This window comes from Muscardinus avellanarius (genome assembly GCF_963383645.1).
Source record: "Muscardinus avellanarius genome assembly, chromosome: 12".
NCBI classification, from domain to species: Eukaryota; Metazoa; Chordata; class Mammalia; order Rodentia; family Gliridae; genus Muscardinus; species Muscardinus avellanarius.
This window is the reverse complement of record NC_137798.1, coordinates 13416186-13434293: the sequence shown is the minus strand read 5'-3', so window position 1 is coordinate 13434293 and position 18108 is coordinate 13416186. Positions and strand designations below refer to the sequence as shown.

Sequence of the window (18108 nt, the reverse complement as noted above, 5' to 3'; positions counted from 1 at the left end):
GGCTGGTGGTGTGGTATAGCTTGGAATGTCCCTGGGTTCCATCCCGAGTACTGCCCCCCCAAAAAAAAGAAAAGGAAAAGTCTCCTTCTGAAGCAAAGTGATGATGACATCAGCACTTTGTTAGCAAGGAATTATGCCATATGTGAAATGAGATTTCTCATTTCTTGGCAAGTTGATCATGTAAAGTCAGTGATTAAAAAAAATTTGTGTGTGAGTTACTGAAGATTGAACCCAGGAGCATCCTACCTCTCAGCTACACCCCTAGCTCTATTTTATTATTTATTTATTTATTTATTATTTTTGCCAGGATTCGAGCCTAGGGGCATTCTACCTCTGAGCTACACCCTCAGCCAGATTTTTATTATTTATTTTGAAACAGGTTCTTACTAAGTTACAGAGGGCCTCGCTAAGTAGCTGAGGCTGGCTGCAAACCTGGATCCTCCTGTCTGAGACTCCCAAGTACTAGGATTACAAGCCTGCGCCACTGTGCCCATCTTATTCCTTATAACAGAGTCTCACTACGTTGTGGAGAGCCTCGCTAAGCTGCTGAGGCTGGCCATGAACCTGCAATTCTCTCTCAGCCTCCTAAGTACTGGGATTACATGGACGTACCACCACGCCTGGCAAAAGGAGTGATTTCTAAAACTTTTTTTTTTTTTTTTTTTTGGGTGGTACTGGGGGTGGAACTCAGGGGCTTTTCTATCTCTGGGCTATGCCCAGACTTACTTTATACTTTGTTTTTTTTTTTTTTTTTTTTTTTTTTTTGGTGGTACTGGGGTTCCTGGAAGCCTTTCTACCTCTGGGCTACACTTCCAGACCTATTTTATACTTTTTTATTTTTGGAAACAGTCTCTTAAGCCAGCATGGCCGGCTTCGAACCTGTGCGATCCTCCTGTCTCCGCCTCCCAAGCGTGGGGATTACAAGCGTGCGCCACCACGCCCGGCGTCTTTATACTTTATTTGGAAACAGGCTCTCACTAAGTTGCTGAGAGCCTCACTCAGTAGCCAAGGCTGCTTGGAACCTGTGCGATCCTCCTGTCTCAGCCTCCCAAGCACAGGGATTACAGGCGTGTGCCACCACACCTGGCTTAAAATTTATTTTTTGAGACAGGATCGTGCTGTGTTGGTCAGGCCGCTCTCCACCTCTTGGCTCCAGTGGTCCTCCTGCCTCACTGCCTGTGTGTAGGAGCTACTGTGTGTGCCTCCTCACCTGGCAAAAGCAATGATTTTCTTTCTTTCTTTATTTTTTGTTTTGTTACAAAGAAACTAGTATGCTAGTTGCAAAAAGCTGAACACATAAAATTGATGTGACTGGGTATTGTTGGACTTAAAATTAGAAAAAAATTAACATCAATCTAAAGTTCCTAGTTCTGACTCTCAAAGTAAGAGTGGTTATAGTTATAGTCTAAGAAAATACAGAGCCAGTTGTGGTGGTGCACACTTGTAATCCCAGCACTCGGGAGGCTGAGACAGGAGGATCGCAGTTCGTGGCCAGCCTCAGCTACTCAGCAAGGCCCTTCACAACTCAGTGAGACCCTTTTTCAAAATAAAGAATAAAAAATAGGGCTGGGGCTGGGCGTGGTGGTGAACACTTGTAATCCCTGCACTTGGAAAGTGGAGACAAGGAGGATCGCGCAGGTTCGAAGCCAGCCTCACTGGCTTAAGAGACCTTGTTTCCAAATAAAAAAAATATAAAATAGGTCTGGGATTGTAGCCCGAAGTAGAAGGGTTTCCAGGAACCCCAGTACCACCAAAAAAAAAAAAAAAATAGGGCTGGGGGTGGAGCTCGGAGGTTGAATGACCCTGGGTTCCATCCCTAGTATCAGAAAAAAAAAAAGAAAATACTGAATATAATCCAGGTACCAATTAAAATAAGTTTGATGACTTTTCCCTAATCGTTTTCTTCCTCCACCTTGACTCTTCCAGACCAAGCAACATAAAGAAGATGGGACGTTTGCCTTTCATCCGCACAGCCAGCCCATTAGCTGCCTGTACTTCTCCCCCACCAACCCAGCCCAGCTGCTGTCCCTGAGCTACGACGGCTCCCTGCGCTGTGGGGACTTTTCCAGGGCGGTTTTTGATGAGGTCAGTGTTAATGTGCTTACGTGCTGACATCGTGACGTTGTGGATTCTCAGTGAAATGTCACGAGTGATTATTCTACCAGTCAGATTGCCAGTGGTTGTACCTTTGAACTAGGACTGAGTTTCATCCTTGGACCATCTATTACTCGTTTGTAATCTCGACAAGGTATTTAACTTCTTTGTGTCTGAATTTCCTTAATTGTGAAATGGGGATAGTCATAGTATCTATTTTCTGAGGTTCTCATAAAGATTACATGAGTTAATACAGTATTAGGATAGTGCATGGCACTTTTTTTTTTTTTTTTTTACTTTTGCAGAAAGTTTTTTTTTTTTTTGGACTTGAAATGGAACCCAGGGGCATTCTACCTCTGACCTACCCCTCAGCCCAATTTATTATTCTTTACTTTGAAACAGAGTCTCACTGAGTTTGCAAAGAGCTTCACTAAGTAGTAACTGAGGCTTTCCACGAACCACAATCCTCCTGTCTCAGCCTCTCAAATGCTAGAATTATAAGCATGTGCCACTATGCACGGCAGCCGCGAAACGTTTTTTTTTTTTTTTTTTTTTTGCAGGTCTGGGGATGGAATCCAGGAGCATTCAACCCCCGAGCTACGCTCCCAGCCCTATTTTTTATTTTTTATTTTGAAACAGGGTCTCACTGAGTTACAAAGGGCCTCACTAAGTAGCTGAGGCTGTCCTCGAACCTTGATCCTCCTGTCTCAGTCTCCCAATGCTGGGATTACACGTGTGCGCCACCACGCCTGGCTTAACAAAAAGTTTTTAAATAAAATAATTTCTTCTAGCTTCTCCATTTGGGAAAAAATACTGGAATATCATTATATTTTATTCATCATTCCTGCCCTTTGCAAACATAAATTGTGGGGATGAGTGTTACATATGATAAAAAAGTTAACAGAGAAATTCATCTTATACTGTTACTATATTATGTGCACCCAAAACTTTTGGTCTGTAAGATAACATAAACACTATAAAATTTGGTTTTCCATTGTCTTCTAGTGAACCCAAGTCCTGGAGCCTGGTGGAATACCGATACACGTGTTCTACCATTAACCCCCAGCCCAGATTCAGCGTGCTTTAGATGTAATGTATGTGGTGGTGAAGAGATTAGCATAGCGTTTTGATCTGTGAAGGTAGAATTAAAAACTGACATCGGCTGTCATGCAGTTATACTCTGGTAAATAGCAGACACCAGGGCGTTTTATTCAAAACCTCTTGAGACAAATTTGTTTGTAGCCACTTCTTGAGGATAGGACCTTTTCACGGACTGTCTTAACCTGGGCTAGTCAGATGAAGTTGATTTAAGAGTAGTCGAGCCGGGTATGGTGGCACTCACCTGTAATCCTAATACTTGGGAGGCTGACACAGGAGGATGGCAGGTTTGAGGACAGCCTCGGCAACTTAGTGAGACCCTGTTTTGCAATTTAAAATAAAAAGTGCTGGGAGTGGAGCCCTGGATTCAATTCCCAGTACCAGGGAAAAAAAGGATGATGTAGTTGGAAGATCTTGGGATCTTGGGCATCCATTCCCATGATGACTCTTCTTCCCTGAGACCTGCCTAGTTCACCAGACACTGCTTGGGGATTTTCTAATGAACTTGATTCCTGGTGGGACAGGCAAGAGGCTCCCGAGAGTCCTCCTGGAGCTCGTTGCTTAAGTTTTAATCTCCTATTTAATGGTATTATTGAGGTGAGTTTTTAGATTGCCTTAATAACATCAGATTTCCTCAATAAGAGAATTCTTACAAATTGTACTTTAAAAAAATAATGGATTTTACTCTGAAACTTAGGACAGTTTATTTTATTTTTATTTTTATTTTTTTGGTGGTACTAGGGGTGGAACCCAGAGGCTTTCTACCTCCGGGCTATACTCCCAGACCCATTTTCTATTTTATTTGGAAACAGGGTCTCACTAAGTTGCTGAGAGCCTCACTAAGTAGCTGAGGCTGGCTTCGAACCTGCGCGATCCTCCTGTCTCAGCCTCCCAAGCGCGGGATTGCAAGCGTGCGCCACCACGCCCAGCTTAGGACAGTTTAGATGTAGGTTTCCATCCTTTATCTTATTTGGGGTGAGATTTTCAAAGGTGTAGAAGTCCTCAGTGTAGAGCGGTTTGTGTGGCGTACAATAATGAGAACAGTGCACTCATCACTGAAGCTGTGTTACAAACCCTAATTGATGCTATGGCTTGTGTGTGTGTGTGTGTGTGTGTGTGTGTGTGTGTGTGTGTGTGTTAGTAGGAATTGAACTCTGGGGCATTATACCTCTGAGCCACACCCCAGCTCTATTTGACTTTTATTTTGAAATAGGTCTCATTAGATTGATGAGAGTCTCACTACTTGCTGAGGCTGTCCTTGAACCTGTGACCCTCTGTCAGCCTCCCAAGGACTGGGATTACAAACCTGTGTCACCGTGCTTGTCTCACAGTCCATTTATTTAGAGTGTAAAATCATTGCTTTTTTCACAGAATTGTGCAGCCGTTACCTCAGTCTGTTGAAAAATTATAACAGTAATACATGCTCATGATAAAATGTTTATGGTAAACATAACATGCAAAGTAAGTCTGCCTTCATGCCGTGCCCATCCTTCAGAAGTAACCATTGTGTATCTTGAGTGTGCATGGAGTGTGCGTGCACACACAAAGCTTTTCTTCGCCTTTTGTATTTCCCACCTTGCCCAGCCGGCCGGCCTCAGGCCTCCTTGCCTCCCTCCGTTCCTTCTCTTTACTTATTGTTTTGTGGTACTGAGGATTGAACCAGGGCACTCTGCCTCTGAGCCATACCCCTAGCCCTGTTATTTTATTTTATTTTATTTTATTTTATTTTATTTTATTTTATTTTATTTTTTGTGGTACTAGCAATTGAACCTAGGCACATTCTACCGCCAAGATACACTCCCAGCTCTATTTTTTATTCTTATTATTTGTTGTTGTTGTTTTTGGTACTAAGGATTGAACCCAGAGACAGTCTACCTCGTGTGTGTGTGTGTGTGTGTGTGTGTGTGTGTGTGTGTGTGTGTGAGGGGGGGAGGGGTACTGGGGATGGAACCTTCTACCTCTGAGCTATACCTCCAGCCCCCTTTTCTTTTTGTATTGGGGATTGAAGCTAGGGGCATTCTCTCCGACCTGATTTCTTTCTTTCTTTGGAAACAGTGTCACTAGTTTTCTGAGAGCCTCACTACATTGTGGAGGCTGGTTTTGAACGTGTGTACCTCCTGTCTCCGCCTCCCAAGTACTGGGATTACAAGTGTGTGCACTACCATACTTTTTCCTTTCGTAAGTTGTAGATGGCCTCACTGAGTTGCTGAGGCCGGCTGTGATCCTCCTGTCTCAGCCTCCCTAGTACTAGGATTACAGCGGTGCGCCACCACACTTGGCTCTCTTCTTTCTTTATGAAACAGGGTCTCACTAAGCAGTGGCAGGTCTTACTTAGTGGCTGAAGCCGGCCACGAACCTGCAATCCTCCTGTCTCAGCCTCCTGAGTGCTGGAATTACAAGCATGCCCAGCTATTTTTTTTTATTGAAATGGTCTTACTGAGCTGTGGGGGCCTTGCTCTGGTGCTGAGCTGGCTGGGAAGCTGCTCTCCTGTCTCAGCCTCCCAAGTACTAGTGGTGTGCGGCCACGCACCCTGCTCTTTTCCCTTTTTTTTTTTTTTTTTTTTTTTTGCAATACTGGCGATGGAACCCAGGGGCATTCTACCTCCAAGCTATACCCTCAGCCCTATTTTTTATTCTTTTTTTTTTTTTTTTTTTTTGCGGGTCTGGGGATGGAACCCAGGGGCATTTGACCTCCGGGCTACACCCCCTGCCCTATTTTTTATTCTTTATTTTGAAACCGGGTCTCACTGAGTTGCAGAGGGCCTCGCTAAGTAGCTGAGGCTGTCCTTGAACCGTGATCCTCCAGGTCTCAGCCTCCCGAATCCTGGGATTACAAGTGTGCGCCACCACGCCCGGCTTATTCTTTATTTTGATACAGAGTCTCGCTGAGTTGCAAAGGGCCTAAGTAGTAGCTGAGGCTGTCTGTGAACCATGATCCTCCTGTTTCAGCCTATAATCCAAATTCTGGGATTAGAAACGTGCACTACCATGCCTGGCTTGTTTTTTATTTTGAAACAGGGTTTCACCAAGTTGCTGAGGGTGGCCTGCAATCCTCCTGCGTCAGCCCCCCAAGTACTGGGATTACAGGTGTGCACCAGCACCGCACCCAGCTTGTAACTCTCACCAAGAATTTATGCATTGGCTTCTTTAAAAGAAGAATGGTCTGTAAGCCCGTTGTTTTCTGTGTTCTCAGGTGTACAGAGATGAGAACAGTAGCTTTTCCTCCTTTGACTTCTTGACAGAAGATGCTTCTACTTTGCTGGTTGGACACTGGAATGGGAATATGGCACTGGTGGATAGACGGACACCTGGAACTTCTTCTGAGAAACTGATTAGTTCTTCTTTGAGGAAAATAAGAACGGTCCACGTCCACCCAGTACATAGACAGTATTTCATCACCGCAGGACTGAAGTATGTCCCTCTGGAAGTGCTGTGATTCGGTCCTTTTCATGACTGTGGTGCATGGTTTGGTTTGGTTTGGTTTGGTTGTCAAAGACTTTTGTGATACACAAAGCCCAAGTAATTTTCCATCTACACTGATGAGGAAAACTTCTTGAGCTTAGGCTTTTTTTTTTTTTTTTTTTTTTTTTGTGGTACTGGGGTTCCTGGAAGCCTTTCTACCTCTGGGCTACACTCCCAGACCTATTTTTTATATTTTTTAAATTTGGAAACAGGGTCTCTTAAGCCAGTGCAGCTGGCTTCGAACCTGCGCGATCCTCCTGTCTCTGCCTCCCAAGCGCGGGGATTACAAGCGTGCGCCACCACGCCCGGCTTTGGCTTTTTCTTTTTTAAATGAGAAAAATGCTTTAGATTTAACATAGAGTGAGTGTATTGGGAGAAATACACATTTTTGTTTTCCTTGGCATTATATGCATTTACCTCTCATCTTAACGAGAAGAAAATGAAAAATTGTAATAAAGAGAAAAACATTTTGTGTGACCTATATAACCTGGCCTGTGTTAACGTTTTTTCTTGCAGAGACTAGAAAACCAACTAGAAACCTGTCTCTTTCTACATTTTGGTTTCATATGTGTGCTATAGGTTTGGAAGTTTTCTTTTTTTTTTTTTTTTTTTTTTTGGTGGTACTGGGGTTCCTGGAAGCCCTTCTACCTCCGGGCTACACTCCCAGACCTATTTTTACATTTTTATTTGGAAACAGGGTCTCCTAAGCCAGCGCTGCTGGCTTCGAACCTGCGCGATCCTCCTGTTTCTGCCTCCCAAGCACGGGGATTACAAGCGTGCGCCACCACGCCCGGCTCTTTTTTTTTTTTTTTTTTTTTTTGCGGGTCTGGGGATGGAACACAGGGGCATTCGACCTCCGAGCTACACCCCCTGCCCTAGTTTTTAATTCTTTATTTTGAAACTGGGTCTCACTGAGTTGCAGAGGGCCTCACTGAGTAGCTGAGGCTGTCCGCGAACCGTGATCCTCCAGGTTTCAGCCTCCCGAATGCTGGGATTACAAGCGTGCGCCACCACGCCCGGCGGTTTGGAAGTTTTCTAACACTTAACCAGTATCCGTAAAATTAATACAGAAAAATAGAGGGTTCTGTCTCCTGTGTTCTTCGGGTAGCAAGTATTTGAGGGCCTGGTTTCCATTTCGCCCTCTTCTAGGCTGACTGCGAGTACCGCGGCAGCACTGATAGCGATTCTCCTCTTCCAGGGACGTGCACATTTATGATGCCAGGCACCTGAGGGCCAGGAGAAGCCCGCCTCTGGTCGCTCTGACTGAGCACACGAAGAGCATTGCTTCCGCCTACTTCTCACCTGTCACTGGGAACAGAGTGCTGACCACGTGCGGTGACTGTAAGCTGAGGTAGGCGAGGAAGTGTGAGTGTGTGTCTAGGGGCCTAAGTACCTGTCGCCACGTGGCACGGGCAGGCCGTCTGCTCACGGCGTCTCCACGGAGTCGCTGTCGCTGTCGCTCCATAGCCACGTCCAGGTTCCCAGGACCAGTGCACAGAATGGCTTCTCGGCAGGTTTGGGTGTTGGACACTTTGTCGAGGTTGGTCAGTTGATGGTCAGGCTTTCCCTTCAGCACACAGAAAACCCAGAAATCCCAAATAAACCAGGATGCATGATCTCTTGGGAAGGAGATCATTTCAGCAGAGGGAGATTTCTTACTCTGGGACAGTGGGTTCAACCCTTCGAGTCAAGTGCTGAATGACAGTTGTAGAACCCAGAGCACGGGCAGGCAGAAAGCATAAGGAAACGGGCTTCTCTGCAGGCTAGTGGGTGCGGTTCTAGGGCTTTTAGCTTCGATACTTTTCTATAGCCACTTTCTAAAAATCATTGAACAAAACCCAGAAAATAATGTCAGAAAAATTTTCTTTTGATACTGGGGATGGAACCCAGGGGCGCCTAATCACTGAGTTACATTCCCAAGCCCTCCTTTTAAAAATTGTATTTCAGCCGGGTGTGGTGGCACACGCTTGTAATCCCAGCATTCAGGAGGCTGAGACAGGAGGATCGGGGTTCGCGGACAGCCTCAGCTACTTAGTGAGGCTTTGCAACTCAGTAAGACCTGTTTTCAAAATAAAGAATAAAAGAATAGGGAAGAGGATGTAGCTCAGAGGTAGAATTCCCCTGGGTTCCATCCCCAGACTCGCAAAAAAAAAAAAAAATTGTATTTTTTTTTGAGACAGTGCCTTGTTAAGTTGCTGAGGTGGGTCTTGAACTTGGTATTCTCTTGCTTTGTCCCCTGAGTAGCTGGAGTTGCAGGCATGTGCCACCACACCTGGCAATAATGTTAATTTAAAAAGATGTACAAGCCAGGCTTGGTGGCACACTCTTGTAATCCTAGTACTTGGGAGGCTGAGACAGGATGATCGAGGTTCGCGGCCAGCCTCAGTTACTTAGTGAGGCCCTCCTCAACTTTGTGAGACCCTGTTTCAAAATAAATAAAATGGGGCTGGGGTTGTAGCTCAGAGGTAGAATGCCTCTGGGTTCAATTCCCAGTTCCACAAAATAAAATAAAATAAAATAAATATAAAATAGGGCTGAGGGTGTAACTTAGAGGTAGAATGCTGTTGGGTTCAATCTCCAATACCCTAAAAAGAAAAAGAAAGAAAAAAAAAAAAAGATGTGTGGAAGCCAGGCTTGGTGGTGCACACCTGTAGTCCCAGCATTCCGGAGGCTGACACAGGAGGATTGCCACAGGAGGATTGCAGGTCCAAGGCCAGCCTCAGCAACTTAGCCAGATCCTTGGCAACTTAGTGAGATTCTCTTTAAAAAGTAAAATGAGGCCAGGCGTGGCGGAGCAGGCATGCAATCCCAGCATTCAGGAGGTGGAACCGGAGGATTGTGAGTCGAGGACAGCCTCAGCTTCTCAGCGAGGCCCTTTGCAACTTAGTGAGACCCTGTTTCAAAAAATAAAAAGACTAAGCCGGGCGTGGTGGGCACGCTTGTAATCCCAGCATTCAAGAGGCTGAGACCAGAGGATCGGGGTTCCCACACAACCTCAACTACTTAGGCCCTTCACAGCTCAGTTGCGAATTAAAGAATAAATTAAAGAATAAAACTAGGGCAAATTAAAGAATAAAAATTAAAGAATAAAATTAAAGAATAAAAGCTAGGGCAGGGGGTGTAGCTCGGAGTTTGAATGCCCCTGGGTTCCATCCCCAGACCTGCCAAAAAAAAAAAAGACTAAAAAATAGGGCTGGGGGTGTAGCTCAGAGGTAGAATGCCCCTGGGCTCCATCCCCAGTACCGCAAAAGATAAAAGAAAATGAAATAAAATAAATAAGGGCTGGGGTATAGTGTAGAGATCGAATGCCTGCGGTTCAATTCCTAGTACTGAAAAACAAATTGCCTACTTGGGGCTTAGGCGAGGGGATCATGAGTTCAAGTCAGCCTGTCTCAAACAATAAAAAGGGCTGGGGAGAGCCGGGCATGGTGGGCATGCCCGTAATCCCCACGCTGGGGAGGCTGATACAGGAGGATCACACAGATTCGAAGCCAGCCTCAGCTACTTAGTGAAGCTCTCAGCAACTTAGTGAGACCCTGTTTCCAAATAAAATATGAAATAGGTCTGGGAATATAGCCCGGAGGTAGAAAAGCCCCTGGGTTTTACCCCCAGCACCACAAAAACAAAACAAAAAAACCAAAAAACAGGGGTGGGGAGGAGGAAAGGGGTGCTTGCCTATTTTTTATTTATCTTGAAACAGGGTCTCACTGAGTTGTAGAGGGCTCATTCAGTAGCTGAGGCTGTTCTCAAACTGCGATCCTCCTGTTTCAGCCTCCTGAATGCTGGGATTACAAGTGTGCCCACCACGCCCAGCTTCTTCATAGCTTTTACTGTATCAGCTGAGGTTAGAATTTGATCTTATATATTTTAAAGGAACAACTGTATTTCATATCATGAACCAATGGGTGTCTTGTTAAATACGCTGATGTTATTTCAGGAAAATTTCAAGAACTACCAAGAGTGTTACTCTATTCTTGTTCTTTATTTTGCAGACTCTTCGACAGTAGCTGTATATCTTCCCAGATTCCTCTCCTCACCACCATCAGGTAGGTTCCCATGTGCCAGGTAATGTAACCTTGGACTCCTATGAACTATTTGCTAGAAGGAATTTATTAAGGCATCTGGTGGTTGTCCAAAGAAATGGCAATAGGCTTGATTTTTTTTTTTTTTTTTTTCCGGTACTGGGGATGGAACCCAGGGGCATTCTACCTCCAAGCTACACTCCAGCCCTATTTTTTATTCTTTATTTTGAAACAGGGTCTCGCTGAGTTGCAAAGGGCCTCACTAAGTAAGCTGAAGCTGGCCAGAAACTGGGATCCTCCTCTCAGCCTCCCGAATGCTGGGATTACAAGTGTGTGCCGCCGCCTGGTTTAGGCTCCATATTTGTATTACGTTGTATAAGTGTTCTAGTTTTCTCAGGAGGGCGGGTCCAGAAGAGCTCTTACTCCCAGGTTGCTTGTGTCTATAAAGGGCTCAGCCACTTTGGTCAGGAGCTCTTCTCTGCAGGTAGAGGTTATTTCTGGGTAAGGTTAATGACTTTATTCTGCCCTGAACTGCTCCTGTTACCTTACTAAAGAAGACCGGAACTGCTCGCCTGCTGGTGAGGCCGTCGAAGCTCTGGCCACCTGTCTGTCGGTTCTGGCTTAGATGTTTCCTAGTTACTTCATTTCTTTGGTCACCCTCTTTCTGCATCTGCTACTTTGAATGTGTGTTTTAGTGTAACTAAAATTTACCCCATACCTTCTCTCTAGATCAATTTGTGTGTGTGGTACTGGGGATGGAACCCGAGGCATTCCATCCCTGAGCTACGTGCCCGGCCCTATTTGATTTTGAAAAAGGTTCTCACTAAATTGCTGAGTTGCTCAGGCGATCCTGTCTCAGCTTCCCAGTACTGGGCTTACAGGTGCGCGCCACCACACCTAGCTTAGAAATCCCTCTTTAGCAGCATCTATGACGTCGACAGGTGTTGTTGCTTCATGAGTTTTATTGTCATTACAGGTTATATTTCAGTGTATCCTTTTCTGAAGTTTTTTCTACTTAATATCTTTTTTAGTTATTATTATTAATTATTATTATTATTATTATTATTATTATTATTATTATTTATTTTTTGTAGTACTGGTGATTGAATCCAGGGGCATTCTGCCTCCAAGCTACAACCCCAGCCCTATTCTTTCTTCTTTCTTCTTTCTTTCCTTCTTTCCTTCCATCTTTCTTTTTATTTATTTATGGTACTGGGGGTGGAACCCAGGGGCTTTTCTACCTCCGGGCTATCCTCCCAGACCTCTTTTATACTTTATTTGGAAACAGGGTTTCACTAAGTTGCTGAGAGCCTCACTAAGTAGCTGAGGCTGGCTTCTAACTCCTGCAATCCTCCTGTCTCAGCCGCCCAAGTGCTGGGTTTACAAGTGTGTGCCACCACACCTGACTATTCTCTATTTTGAAACAGTGTCTCACTAAATTGCAAAGGGCCTCACAAGTAGCTGAGGCTGGCTGCAAACCATAATCCTCCTGTCTCAGCCTCCCAAGTACTGGGATTACAAGCATGCGCTGCCACATCCAGCCTTAATTTCCTTTTTAAATTATTTTCTATCTCAGCAGTTTTCTTTTTTTTATATTCACAATGTATTTACTTAATTGAGAAATATTGTCTATACTTATTGTATACAGCATGTTCTGAGATGCCTACATTGTGGAATGGCTAAATTGAGCTGATTACCATATGTATAACCTACATACAGTTGTTTTTTTTGATGTGAACACTCAAAATCTCTTAGTGTCTTTGAAGAATCCAGTACATCAGCATTAACTACAGCTGTCAAGTGTATGGTGGATTTTTTTTTTTGGTGGTACTGGGGCTCCTGGAAGCCCTTCTACCTCCGGTATACACTCCCACGGGCTACACTCCCAGACCTATTTTTTAACATTTTTATGTGGAAACAGAGTCTCTTAAGCCAGCGCGGCTGGCTCAGAACCAGCGCGATCCTCCTGTCTCCGCCTCCCACGCGCGGGGATTACAAGCGTGCGCCGCCACGCCCGGCAGGGTGGATCTTTTGAACTTACTCCTCTGTCTAACTAGAATTTGGCAGTCTGTGGTAGCCATCATTCCATGAGCTCGGGTTTTCTGCTGCTGCTGGTGGATTGAACCCAGGGGCATCCTACTCCAGTTGTACCCACACACCAATTCTCTTTCTTACTGGAAATAGGTCCGCTAAATTGCTGGTTGCTGAGGCTGGCACGAACCTGCCATCTTGTCTCAGCTTCCCAGCTACTGGGATCACAAGCGTGCACCACCATGCCCGGCTAAGTTTGAGTTCTGAATTTTTTTTTTAGATTCTTACATAAGTGAGATCATGTGGTATTTATCTTTCTGTGCCTGGCTTACTTTACTTAATGTCCTCCAGATTCATTCATGTTGTCGAAAATGACAGAATTTTCTTCTGGCTGAAATAGTATATCAGAGAGAGAGAGAGAGAGAGAGAGAGGGAGAGGGAGGGAGGGAGGGAGGGAGCGCGAGCACGCACACTCGTGTGCGCCACTTACTGTGTCGTCGTCCACTGATGGACACTTCAGTGAGGTGGCTGTTCTGAAGAATGCCGCAGGCAGCTCTCTGTCTGGCATGCTGACTTAATTTTCTTTGGATCTTCGGTAGTGAGATTTCTGAATCATATGGTAGTTCTATTTTTAATACTTTGAGGAACCTTCATACTATTTTCTACAGTGGCTACCCAGTGTACATTCCCATCAACAGTGTATAAAAGTTCCCTTTTTCCTACATTCTCTCTAACATTAATGTTCATTTATTATTTTCTTGCTGGGATCACACCCAGGGCCTGGAACATACAGGGCCAGTGCTTTACACTGAGCTACCCCAGCCCTATGTCCTATTTTTCGATAATAACCATTTTAACACGTATGAGGTGACAAGTCATTGAATTTTTTTCCAGTACTGGGGATGGAACCCAGGGGCATTCTACCTCTGAGTTACACCCACACACCTATTTTTTATTCATCATTTTGAAGCAGTATCTGGCTGATTTGCAAAGGGCCTCACTCAGCTGAGGCTGTCCACTAACCGCGATCCTCCTGTCTCAGCCTCCCAAATGCTGGGATTACAATCCTGAGCCACCACTCCCGGCTTTCATAGTTTTTACATTTTTCTGATAATTAGGCATATATAACATTTTAAAAATATATCTGTTGGCCATGTAGATGCCTTTATTTTGTGTGTGTGGGTGTGGGGATGGAACCCAGAGGCATTCGACCTCTGAGCTACACCCCCTGCCCTGTTTTTTTTTTTTTTTTTTTTTTTTGTGGTCTGGGGGTGGAACCCAGAGGCTTTCTACCTCCGGGCTATCCTCCCAGACCTATTTTATACTTTATTTGGAAACAGGTCTCACTAAGTTGCTGAGAGCCTCACTAAGAATCTGGGGCTGGCTTCAAACCTGTGCGATCCTCCTGTCTCAGCCATCCGAGCGCTGGGATTACAAGTGTGTGCCACCCACCCGGCTTATTCTTTATTTTTAAACAGGGTCTCACTGAGTTGCAGAGGGCCTCACTAAGTAGCTGAGGCTGTCCGCGAACCGCGATCCTCCGGTCTCAGCCTCCTGAGTGCTGGGATGACGAGCATGCCCACCGCGCCCGGCTAGATGCCTTCTTTTAACAAATCTATTCAGATCCTTTGCCCATTTTCTAATTGGGTCATTTATTTCCTTAATATTGAGTTGAGTCTCATGTGTGTGTGTGTGTGTGTTACTAAGGACTGAACCCTGGAGTATTCTACCTCCGAACTACAATCCCAGCCCTATTTAATTTTTATTTTGAAACAGGGTCTCACTAAGTTGTGGAGGGCTTCACAAGTCTCTGAGACTGTCCTTGAATCTGCGATCCTCCTGTCTCAATCTCCCAAGTACTGGGATTACAAGTGTGTGCCACCACACCTGCTGTGTTTTGGATATTAACTCCTTATTAGGTATATGATTTGCAAATATTTTCTTCCATTCCAGTTTGTCTCTTCACTCTTGATTTCTTTGGCTATAAAGTAACTTTTTAGTTTGATATAATACCATTTTTCTGTTTTTGCTTTTGTTAACGTGTGCTTTGGGGTTTATATCCAAAAATTAATTGCCCAGACTAATGTTATGGAACTTTCCCCTTGTTTTATTTTAGTAGCTCTCCAGGTCTTGCATGTAAGTCTCTACTTCGTTTTGAATTGATTTCTGTGTATGGTGTGAGGTAGAGGTCCAGCCTCGTTCTTCTGCATGTGACTATCCCGTCTTCCCAACACCATGTATTGAAGACTGTCCTTTTCCATTGTGTGTTCTTGGCACCTTGGTCGAAACCCAGTTGGGAGCCGGGCGTGGTGGCTCACGCTTGTAATCCCCGCGCTTGGGAGGCTGAGACAGGAGGATCGCACAGGTTCGAAGCCAGCCTCAGCTACTTAGTGAGGCTCTCAGCAACTTAGTGAGACCCTGTTTCCAAATAAAATATAAAAAGGGTCTGGGAGTATAGCCCGGAGGTAGAAAGCCTCTGGGTTCCACCCCCAGTACCACCAAAAAAAAAAAAAAACAAAACAAAACAAAACCCAGTTGGGGTTAGTGTGTGAGTTTGCTCCTGGGCTCTCTGGGCCATCGCGTGTCTCTCATGCTGTTGATCGCAGAACCTTGGCGGCATGTTTTGAAATCAGGCAGTGCACTGCCTTTCTGTTATTCTTTTTTGCACAAGATTGGTTTGGTTATTTAGGGTCTTTTGTGTTCACGTATGAATTTGAGTGGGTTTTTTTTTTTTTTTTTCATTAAAAAATGTCTTTGAGCCGGGCATGGTGGCGCACGCTTGTAATCCCAGCATTCGGGAGGCTGAGACCAGAGGATCGTGGTTTCCGGACACCCTCAGCTACTTAGGGAGGCCCTATGCAACTCAGTGAGACCCCGTTTCAAAATAAAGAATGAAAAATAGGGTAGGGGGTGTAGCTTGGAGGTGGAATGCCCTAGGTTCCATCCCCAGACCCCCCCCACCCCACAAATGTCTTTGGAGCTGGGCATGGTGGGACACACTTGTAATCCCAGTACCTGGGAGGCTGAGACAGGAGGATCACAGGTTCGCAGCCAGCCTCAGCTACTTATGAGGCCCTCTGCAACTCAGTGAGACCCTGTTTCAAAATACAGAATGAAAAGCAGAGCTGTGAGTGTAGCTCAGAAGTGGGATGCCCTGTACCGAGTCCTCAGTACTGACAAAAAATGTCTTTGGAATTTTGATAGAGATTACATTGAATCTCTAGATTGCTTTGGATAGTATGGACATTTTAACAGTATTAATTCTTCCAGTCTATGAACACTACTCGATATCTTTGGGTTTGTCTTGTTTGTGTCTTGTTCAAGTTCTTTCTTCAGTATTTTATAATTTTCATTGTCCCCTCTGTCTTAATCTATTTTCTTATTGCAATAATAGAATCCTGGAGACTGCAAAACTTATAAAGAAAAAAGGTTTATTTCAGATTATTTTTTCGTGGTCCTAGGGGCATTCGCCTCTGAGCTACAACCCCAGCCCTACTATATTTTTATTTTGACACAGGGTGTTTTTAAGTTGCCAAGGCTGACTTCAAACCCGTTAATCCTCCTGTCTCAGCCTCCCAAGTACTGGAATTACAGGCATGTGCCACCATGCTGGGCTAAAAGGGTACATTTTTTCTTTTTTTTTGGTGGGACTGGGGATTGAACCCAGAGGCGTTGTACCTCCGAGCTACATCCCCAGCCTTACTTTTTAGTCATTTTTATTTTTGAAACAGGGTCTCACTGAGTTGCAAAGAGTCTCTATTAATTGAGGCTGTGTGCGACCATGATCCTCCTGTCTCAGCCTCCCGAATGCTGGGAATACAAGGCTGCGCCACCAGGCCTGGCTTAAAAGGGTACCATTTTGATAGGTAACTTCACGACCATCCTCTGAGCATGAACCTCTGTGCTTAACACTGAAGGGCCAGCATTAGGGAGGACCTTGTCTCAGGATCCCGAGTGTTGGAGGAGGATGCGCTAAGTCGGTGGTAACCGCGTAAGTGATGCGGGACCAGCATTTGGAGCCATGCCGTCTTCACTCTACCCAGTGGTGCCGTGAGCACTCAACGTTACTTTTAAAAGAATACTATTTTTTTCCCCACTAGGCACAACACCATCACTGGACGATGGCTGACCAGGTTCCAGGCTGTGTGGGACCCTAAACAAGAGGATTGTATTCTGGTTGGCAGCATGGCCCACCCTCGGCGGGTAGAGGTCTTCCACGAGACGGGAAGGAGCGTGCATTCTTTTCTTGGCGAATGCCTTGCGTCTGTGTGTTCCATCAATGTCATGCACCCAACTCGGTACATCCTGGCTGGAGGCAATTCCAGCGGGAGGGTGCATGTTTTTATGAATGAGGGTTGCTGAGTTTCTGGGGTAGGTACACCTGTTTGTTCAGGTTCATTGCTGTCTGCTGTCTAAGGAGTCTCCTGGTACATGTGGCTTAGTATGTTTACTTGGTGATATATTTTGCAAATGTAAAGTTGCTTTATAGATAACTATGAACAGAATGTATTTGTGTGTGGTGGGGCACTGGGGATTGAACCAGGGACATTCTGCCTCTGAGCTACACCCAGCCCTATTTTAATTTGTGGAGGGCCTCTTAAAGTTGCCGAGGTTGTCTTTGAACCTGTGATCCTTCTGTCTCAGCCTCCAAGTACTAGAATTACAGGTGTGCACCTCCACGCCCAGCTCAGAGTGTATTTTAATACGGGAGGCGCCTTGGAGGTTGTTTCTAGTATGAGGAGGGAGTTTGAGCAGCAGCTAAGAGATGCTCTAGGCACTTTTAATCATACAGTATGTTGAGAAATTCTAACCAATTATAAAGCTTTGATCAGTGTTAACTTTTTGTTCTCTAATGATAGTCTTATTTTATAGTGATAGATTGATGGTTTATTTTTTAGTCTGTAGTTAATATTTATTTTTAGGTGTATACACTGGAAGGGGTTCTGAAAGGTCATCTAACTCCATGATTTTGAAACTTTGATTTTTAACGGAGAATCTTTTTTTGCACTCTGTTGAGCAGCTTCTGTCCCTGGGGCAGAGCCAGAGTCTGCCTGTGTGGACCTCCTCCCCGTCCTCTGATGGCTCCTGGTGCAGCCAGGGAATTCTGAGGAAGAGGGTTTGGATTTGCTGCTCCCTGTGTGCCAGGGTAAGACCTCTGGCCAGTGTTTTCCAGAGTAAGGGTTGTAGCTCTTTATGTAAAATCAGCTTCATGGCCAGAACTAGTGTTTTAAGAAAATGAAAAGAACTAGCAAAGAATAGAAAACATAATTGAAGTGAGTATTGTTTTGTAAAACTTAGTTTCATATGCATATATGTGTAGGCATATATTTATGTATATACTGATATAAAGTGTATATTTTTATTAGAAGTGAAAGCTACTGCCTTAGAGTGTCCCAGAAGC

The 18108-nt window shown here is 44.8% G+C and overlaps 1 protein-coding gene across 1 annotated transcript in view; it reads left to right on the top strand.

The window, feature by feature from the left end:
* WDR76 (WD repeat domain 76) overlaps positions 1–17069 on the top strand; it is a gene marked incomplete at both ends in the record, with an annotated part of 42090 nt that extends 25021 nt beyond the window's left edge. The window contains 5 exons of the mRNA XM_080707031.1: positions 1927–2085; positions 6386–6603; positions 7853–8005; positions 10647–10700; positions 16808–17069. Coding sequence (XP_080563157.1) covers positions 1927–2085; positions 6386–6603; positions 7853–8005; positions 10647–10700; positions 16808–17069 — 846 coding nt within the window. The remainder of the gene's footprint in view (positions 1–1926; positions 2086–6385; positions 6604–7852; positions 8006–10646; positions 10701–16807) is intronic.
* Positions 17070–18108: the final 1039 nt, after the last annotated feature.